At 36.8% G+C, this 9,271-nt stretch overlaps 1 protein-coding gene across 1 annotated transcript; it reads right to left on the bottom strand.

Moving 5' to 3' along the window:
* Positions 1-640: 640 nt before the first annotated feature.
* Positions 641-4,755, bottom strand: LOC149174898 (pectinesterase-like). Its single transcript, XM_089419447.1, has 2 exons — positions 3,666-4,755; positions 641-1,660 (listed from the first exon to the last, which is right to left on the bottom strand). Exons 1-2 carry the CDS (start codon positions 4,717-4,719, stop codon positions 945-947), a joined length of 1,770 nt encoding a protein of 589 aa, XP_089275573.1. The 5' UTR covers positions 4,720-4,755; the 3' UTR covers positions 641-944.
* Between the last annotated feature and the right edge of the window lie 4,516 nt (positions 4,756-9,271).

Below are 9,271 nucleotides of genomic sequence, written 5' to 3'. Positions count from 1 at the left end.
AATCATAGCTATATTTTAAGTTTAAATTAAATTTCTATTATTAAGATTAGCTTTTTAAATTAATATTAAATTTAATAAAAAAATTATATATATTATTAAAATTAATTTTTAAAATTATTATCAAAAATAAGAAAATACAGTTTGAAACACTTGTATATTTATAAAAATCAAAATATGATTTTAAAAATCCAAAAACTAAAATTAACCGACTTTATATAAAAATGACAATTTCTATCAAAAATCCTTATAACTATTTTAAAAATATAACATAAAATTTTATAATTGCTTTAAAAACACAACATAAAGATGATATAATTACTCACAAATTATTTAAATTGTAATCATCAATAAAAAAATTTTACCAGTTTATGTAAAAGAAGTTGTCTTTAGTGGGATTTTTTGGATTTTTTAGGAATCTGTAGAAAAATTTGAGGTCAAATTCTCATTTGTATTGTTTAAATTGGTTTTTTGATTGTATATATGAATTGAGCATCCTAAAAAATCTTAGGACATTTGGATTGTGCAGGGTTATCCATCAAACTTGTAATTTCAATAAACTCTGATCTGATTTTAAAAAAGTTAGACTAGAAAAATTCACGAGAAAAACTTCCAAAAATTCTCACTAAAAACAACTCAACTCTTATGTAAAACTCCATATACTTTATCATAAATCTCACTTATTTGAACATACTCCCCACCCTAATTCCCTCATTGTTAATGAAAGGCTCATCGTTCTTTGTCATAGATCTTACTTATTTGGACATGATCCACATAACGTGTGAACTTACGTGAACAGCTTATTATAATTAATACCTGTGCTAATTACAGAAACCTTGCAAACTCTTTGTAAAGAGCACATTGTGATCAACAATTTAGACTGCAATGGAAGGCCTCATGCAATGACTTTGGGATGAATCCTCGTGGTGGTGGAGAGAGACTCAAGTTTATGGATGATTCATGAAGGGGTCCGTCAAAGTTGAACGATACTTAACTCCGGTAGAAGGTAACCATGAATTGCCTTCAATGAATTGAGACACTGTAAATTTCTTGGCCTCCTTGGATTTCTTAATCACCTGATACCCCGCCCATCTGACCCGATTGGCAGTGCCCGCGCCGGGGCCGCTGTTCATGTATTCCCCGTAGTACAGAGTGCTCAGAGCGAAGCTGCCATTCCATTCCAACCAACCGGCGGGCTGAATCAAGTCGTCGAGATAAGATTTCATGAACACAGTGCGCGAGTAATTTCTCCACGGCCTGCCAAGGTACGCCTCGAACGATGTTTTCACTGGAGCCAGGTCCGAGGCGGCGGTCACAGTGCAGTTCTGAATAGAAATCCCAGTATTTTCATTGGGGTCCTGCCTGCCTTGCGCTGTGTAGATTATCTGCTGGTTCGCCAGGGGTCTCCGGGCCAGGAGATTGCAATTCTGCAGAACCACGGCCGCGTTGCCGAAGATGAAATCTATGGTGCCGTAGACATCGCAGTCTCTGTAAAATTGGCGAAGAGAATGAACATAAAGGGTGTCCTGGTACCCTTTGAAGCTGCACCGATAAAATGCTGCGAGATCTGATCCAACGCGCAGTGCCACCGCCTGATGATTCTCGGCTCCCGCCGTGTTCTCAAACGTCATGTCGCGTGCGATGAATCCATCTCCAGTCACAGCTGCAATTTATTTTAATTTCCACACACCAATGATTATAAAGTTCAGTTTTTCTTTCAATTATTACAATCCTAGAAAGTCTTCAAAACTCGAACAACTTGGAAATCATTGAAAAATTTCATTTCAACGTGCCATTGATAATACCGTTCAGTTTTTCCTTTCAACAGAAACTTCGCAAGAGTCCGTCAATTTGGAAATCATTGAAAAATATATTTCAGGTCAATGTCATCTATTCACTAAGTGCGGAAAATTAAAAAATGTTTTTGGAAGATATGGGAAGATCAAAACATAATGACAAAATATATTGAACAGTAATCGAAACACAGTGATAGGAGCATGGAAGCATAATTAAAAAGTATTTTTGAATATCAAGTCATCCTCTCACTAAAGAGGCAAATTTTAAAAATATTTTCCAAGCTATAAGTTTTTGTTTTTTTAGGATTTTTTAAAAATTGGTAAAGGTTTTTTTTTTTTTGGAGTTTTAAGTTTTAGTAATGTAATTTGTAAAGATTTGATGTTTAAAAAGTTGGGATTGCGTAATTTGTAGGGATGGTGTAATTTGCAGAAGTTGAATGTCAACAAGTTTTTTTAGAACGGTGAATATATTTATACATTCAAAAAAATGTTTTAAATCATTGAAATTTATGATCAAAGTATTATAGTAGCTGAATGAGGAAACAGTTATTGAAAAGGGACCGACATAAAGATAACCCATGTATGGGAGAGTTCGTATTTAGACGAAGAAGTCATTTTACGGATGTGCTGAAGATGAATTGGCAATAGCAACAGATGATCCCAACCATGAGGTTTGGCAAAATTTCAGAAAAAGAAAGACAAAAAGGGGAATTTATTATTATCACACTTAGCCCCCACAAAATTATGTAAATTTTTACAGTGTTTCTTTTTGTGTATTAGCCTAAAGATTGACATGGTCTCATGACTAAAAACATTTACACAAACAAAAAAAACCTTTAATTCCTAGAAAAAAACCAAAAACATCTAATGGTTAGACTACTCATTTTCCTATTTTTAAATTTTCAAATTTATCCATTCACCTAATTAATGTATTTTGTTGTTGTGTCTCATGACTAAAGACATTTACACAAAAAAAAAAATAGACTTAATTCGTAAAAAAACAAAAACATCTAATGGTTAGACTACTCTTTTTCCTATTTTTAAATTTTCAAAGTTATCCCTTCACCTAATTAATGTATTTTGTTGTTATTGTTTTTTGTTTTTTTAATATGTGGTTCATGGTGTTAGATTGGTACCACTAATCATCCATTCACCTAATTAATGTGTTTTGTTGTTATTGTTCTTTGTTTTTTTTTAAGATTGACATGGTCTCGTGACTAAAGACATTTACACACACAAAAAAAAAGACTTAATTCCTAAAAAACAAAAACATCTAATGCTTATACTACTATCTTACTTATTTTTAAATTTTCAAAGTTATCCATTCACCTAATTAATGTATTTTGTTTTTATTGTTTTTTGGTTTTTTAATATATGGTTTATGGTCTTCAAAATTTTATACCACTAGATATCTATTCACCTAATTAATGTATTTTGTTGTTATTGTTTTTTGTTTTTTTAGTTGTGGTTTATGGTCTTGGAGATTTGATACTATTAGATATTACTTTTTATTGCTATTAGATATCACTTTTTGTTACTAGCTCAACCATAGAGCCTAACTCTTAGAGAATTTCTCTAGAATTTAAATAGCGAAAATGCTTGAAAGACAAATTAAACTAACCTTAAGAGATACCTAATTAATCTGAATCTAATCTTGAAAGACAAACTAAACCAATTAAACTAAACCAATTGAACTAACCTTTAGGTACCTAATTAATCTGAATCTAATCTTCAATTTCATATATGTTCATTAAAGTTTTGATGCTAAAATCTACCATCAAAATAAAACTGACCAGGCTAAAATCTATGGCTGCATGATGTTTACCAAGCTGCAAAACTCAGAAAAACTTTGAAGAAGAAATCTATGTTTACCAACAGTAGCAGAACGATAAGTTGTGTAGCCATCTTGTACACTTCGGTTCCCGGTAATTACAGTGACATCTATGCCATCGCCAATGAACGTCAGATTCGTCTTCGTCTTGTTTACTTCCACATTCTCCATGTAAACTCCCGCTTTTATATAAATCACATATCTCGTCTGGCTATTCTCTGGAGCTGCATTCACCGCCTCTGTAACGTTCATGAAATCTCCAGTACCGTCCATGGCAACCACGGCGTCTGGTATTATACGGCGCGTAGATGTTTTCAGAACCCTTCGCTCTCCCTCGGACATCCAAGACGGGAAGCCATTCGACTCTCTGAACACGGAATCGGAATCTTGATTATCAGATAGCAGGCGGCGATTATGAGTCGAATTAACGGCTCCGCTAGAAGCTTGGGCTGAAATATTCTTGACCATAGCCAGCGAATTGCTGACGAGACGAGAGATATTTGCAAGGCCGCCCTGCAACTTCTGTCTGAAATCGTAATGCGCAGAGCTGTCTAGGCAGGTGTACTGGTTCGTCATGGCTGCGCTCAGCAATGTTTCCAGATCGCTGGCATGCTGTACAACTGGCTCGATTCTCGCGTTCTTCAAATGGGAGAGCGTGTCGTACAATTCATCGAGCGTTTCACCGAATAACTCGAGACAATCTTGCAGAGCACCGCGCTGTCTTTGGTCCAGTCCGGGCTGACTCGACAAGCTCCGAGCTACAGCGTTTTCTTTCTTGACTGCATCGATGCTCAGATTAACAGCGACCGTCAAAATCTCTATTGGCCCCTCGCTGTCTGACAGTCCAGCAAAGCTTGATATTGTGGATGCGCAGAAATCCGGATAGAGAGTGCTGCTGCAGGCATCTTGCACGGCCTTGGACGTCGATTTCCGACGTGTAATATGAGCGATCTGCACTAGACCATTTTCGTTTTTCTCTTTGTTAGATCTACTCGCACTGCCAACTCCTAGACAGATGACAGAAAGGGCGAGCAGGATCGAACCCAAGGCAGCAACGAGGAATCTCTTGGTGAACTTCCAATTCGCGGGTCTCATGGCGAAATGCTCTGTTAGGTCAATCACCGATAACAGCGGGCTATTGAAGGCTCAGGATGGATTTAAATGCTTTTCAAGTTTAATAAATGCAGATTTCCTGTTCACCGCCATTTTAATCATCAATTTTTTTTAATACATTGATAAAATCTATCAGAGCTCAGTTGTCAGGGAAAGCTATTGCTGACTCAATTGTCAAACTAGTTGCGGGACCGCTAGTACGGGGTGCTATCAGGAAATACAAACTCAATAAAAACTATATTTATCAGTGTTATTAAAAAACCATGCTGCTTGAAATTTTTAAGTAATGATTTGCCAATATTCTTAAATGTATTGAGTACAAGGAATAACTTAATTGAACCTAGAGGCTTATTTTACCGTTATAATGTGTAAAGTGTCGAGTGGCTACATTATTAAAATTGAAATTTTGTTCATATTAACAATAATAAAAAATTTAAAAAATTTAAAAATTACAAAATTAAATAATTATACAAAACATTTAAACAATATCAACTCATAACAAAATTTACATCTGAAAAAATTAAATCTCTAGACTCATGTTTGATAACAAAATTTACATCTGAAAAAATTAAATCTCTCGACTCATATTAGATCAGTATTTAAAATAAATCTATACTAATATATATTTATTTATTTCCTTAATGACGAAGATATTAATAAAAAATAAAGTTAAGTTACAAATATCCCAATTACAAGGAAGATGTTAAGATCCGTATAAACATTCCATTCGGAAAAAAGATAATAACATTCTTGATGTTAAGACCAGAGAAACATTCTGGATCGGGAAAAAGGAATTCAAATTCGACAGGAATTGGGCCCATGATTTGATGGGAACCAAACTCCACTCATATCATGAGGCCATGGATACAGAATAATGCATATCAACCTGATCGGAATCAAACTCCACTCATATCATAAGGTGCAAAATGCAAAGTAACCCACCATTCGGCCTGCTTTGATAGGAAGATCAATATCATGGGATTTCGGTGGGTAAGAGTTGCAAGCAGCGGTACAGCTATTAGTGAGGTGTAGACCATGGACCAGAGGCACAATGTTTACTTTCGAGGAGTACTGCAAAAGCCACCATTTTCATTGACTTTGTATTGTTTTCCATTATTAAAATTTTATTTTTATTTTTATTTTACTAAAAAAATTTATAATAATAATAATATTTATTTTTAAGGTCATGGTCAAGTAGCTTTATTTTTCTTGGTTTTGAAAGTGTGATTTTTTAGGAGGAAACACATGCTCTTAACCGTTAGGCCCACTCAAACTCTTTTCAATATATTTTTTTTTATTTGTTATATAATATTAATAGGTAATATATCCATGATAATATGAATATGTTTAGTTAATAAATAGTATTAATATTTAATTTATAAGTGATAATTATTTATATGAATTTGTTTTTTAAAAGATTTAAATTTATTTCTCCACGGTGGGTGTACATAGGACCGCTCTCCCCAACTTGGGATGAGCATAATAAACATAAAATAAGGTGGGTTGCCTTCCAATTGGCAACTTGCATGGTCTCCCGTACATTACACTCTAGATGACATGCCAACCTGACTATGGGAGACTACAGTGCTTCTACTTTCGATTATGTGAAACTTGCAAGTTGTACAAGCATATTGGATCACGACCTACAAGGGAACTTCAGGATTTATTATGGAAAGAAATGGAGAACAATATTAACGTAATACTAAGAGGTGGCAGGCTAAGGCAAAGCAAGCAAGGGCTGACACTCACTGCATGCATATAATCCGTCAACCATGGGTAGGAGGAAGTTGGTGTGAGGTTGTTGGTTTTGGAAGGTTGTTCCATGGAATCTGTGAGGAACTCAGGACTGGTAATCTTTCTTGGTTGGAAACTCTTGAGACGAAGCAATTAACTCACTGGAACAACTCACATCAATTACCGCTTCTACACATTTAGTCTTATCCTCATGCTAATTTGGAATTATGCGTCAATTTTGAAAATCTTCCTTACTGCATTGAACTCAGAATTTGGATTTTTGGGCTTCTAGTTCTTTATCCCTTCCCTTGAAATGATTATTCTGCGGGGCTTATTTTTCTCACTGAGTTGAATGCCTGTTCCTCCCCTAGTTCTCATCTCCTCCTTCATTCTGTCCATTCTACTTTGTCTCCTCTCGTGCTTCCCTGGTCTCATCCATCTGTGTTTACCTCTCCCATGCTCTGGTTTTCTATTCCTACCCATCCCCCCTAGATTGGTCCTCATGCTTAATTCTAAAGGTTCTCGATCTATTTCCCTTTCATTAGCCTCTTATTTGGTTCCCCCCCTGCCCCCCATTTCAAACCTATCACTATCGCTAGGAAACAAGTATATGCTTGACACAGTGGCAAAAGAGGATGTCCTCATATTTCCCTTAATTCCGCGTATAATCCTTCTTTGGACCATCAAGATTGGGTCCAAGCAGCTGCTCTGGCAGCCATGGAATGCTACAGGGACGTAATCCCTGCAACAATTCAAAGAGCCATCTCAAACGTGGAAGGAGAAGTTTAGTGATCTAGACACTATATTCTAGACATACATGTGGATCAATAAGAATTCAACGAGGGCTAGGACTACCTATTACATGTAAATTGTAAGTCTATCCTGGCATATAGACCCTAATGAGGAGAGTCTGTGATATCCTCTAGTTAATATTTTCCATTGTAAATAAAATTGTAATTAATTAAATGCCGAGAGAGAAGGAGCACAAATTCCAAATTGCTTGAGGAAATTGTTGTTTTAAATATTAGTTCTGGATGGCTGAGTGGTTTCACATGGGCTAACTAAGGAATAATCTAACTGAATAGAAGAGGATGAGCCCATGTGACCTTTAAGTCCCAATATCAAGCAAGAAGAGGAAAAAGTGTTAAAGGTAGTGTGGGTTGCACTGTCCTAGGTGGTTGACTGCGTGGAGCATGGAAAAAGACAAACAATTAATCTATTTGGGAGAAAAAATGGGACACATACGTAGATGTAAAAAAAAAGATAAGAGGAGGGGAACACAATTTCACATTCTCTTGTGTGCAGAGACATTGAAGGGAAAACACACTCTAATGACCCTCTTATGCATAAGCAAGAGGAGAACACTATAAAATAGAGGGACAACAAAGATTAGAGTGGAAAATTATCCAGCTTTGAGGGGATCGAACTAGCTGAAGAACCCTAATGGAGGCTTGGTAGATAAAAATAATTATAGAGAGGAGTGACTTACTTATAAGGTTGAAGAACCCACAGGAAGCTTGTGGATTGTGAATGTACTAGTTTGGAAAGAGTCACTGAGGTGCTTGTGAGGGCTATTGAACCACCAAGAGTTGCCTTGGGGCTGAAGTGATCCGAACTTAAACAGGAACGCAACAACATGAACTTACAAATATAATCATAAATACATAGATGTAGTAGAAAAACACTTCATTTCATTAATATAAAAGTATTGAACTATGCTTACAAACAGAATGGAAATAAGATAGCTCGGGCGATGGTAGTTTATCTCTTAAAAGAGATGTGGCGGATACATGCCTCTAAACTATGTTACAATGAGGCTCAAAGGCCTATTTATCATTGATAAACAATGGAAAACCCTAAACATCCAAAAACCTAACCCTAGGAGATGAAGCGCCAAAATTGTGGGGCCCATTTGGGTAAATTGGTACATCAACTTACTGGGGTTGTAACTTTGGCAAACGATCTCCGTTTGGCTATCATAATACCTTGTTTCGAACATCTCGAAGAGAAGGCCGAAGACAAACATTTAAGCTAATTGGGGACATTTCCAGTCTCTCCATTTTCCCTAAAAATGTCGTTTAGGGCCTCAAAACGGCTCCGAAAGTTCAAGACCCGAAAAACTGCCAAAAATAATAAATTGTGTTACAATTAAGGAAACTGAAAAACTGAAAGAGACAGTGTTGGGGGTCCAAGTGGAATAGGCGGGTGGCCACTAATATCCACCTGGATCATTCCTCCCCCCTTAGGAAGCAATGGTCCCCATTGCATTGAGTGCCTCCATGAGATGGGGAAACTTCTGCAGAACTTGGTTCCTAGTGAGCCACTTGCCTTGGTGAAGGAGTTGGCCAACTTTAACAACCCAATATATTTGGATCTTTTGTTGGTGAGTGTTCTTGATCTGTGTGCCCATGATCTAATTGGCGGTGGCCTATTCCAAGCAATCTGGGTTTAGCTCTGTTGGTGTGAGTTGTTCTGCAATGTCGGATGTGTCCAACAATGGTGGAAAGTATGGTCGAAGGCGATCTACATTGAACACTGGGTGCAGAACAAGGAACGGTGGAATGCTAAGCTCGAAGGCATTGTCCCCTATAGCCTTAGTGATGGTGTATGGCCCATTTCGAAGCAGGCAAAGCTTGCGGTGGGGTCCAGCGAGGCACTCCTTCTGCAAATGTAGCCAAACTTTGTCACCCACCTGGAACTTGTGTTGCACCCGATGTTGATCGTGGTGTTGCTTGTACTTAGCATTGTCTCTGTCCAATATATCATGGACCTGCGGGCGGATGTATTGAATGTGCTCAAT

This window comes from Pinus tabuliformis, chromosome 4_1, assembly GCF_031772625.1.
Source record: "Pinus tabuliformis cultivar Carrire ecotype Pingquan chromosome 4_1, CPIR1, whole genome shotgun sequence".
Lineage (NCBI taxonomy): Eukaryota > Viridiplantae > Streptophyta > Pinopsida > Pinales > Pinaceae > Pinus > Pinus tabuliformis.
Note: the sequence above shows the minus strand (reverse complement) of the source record. Positions and strands in the feature narration are given on the sequence as shown.

What these genes read in the sequence shown, in the direction of transcription:
- LOC149174898 (XM_089419447.1), bottom strand. Translation starts at nt 4,719, where the DNA reads ATGAGACCCGCGAATTGGAAGTTCACCAAGAGATTCCTCGTTGCTGCC. An exon ending in TTATCGTTCTGCTACTGTTG is followed by an intron (nt 1,661 to 3,665) that starts GTAAACATAGAT and finishes AATAAATTGCAG; the next exon opens with CTGTGACTGGAGATGGATTC.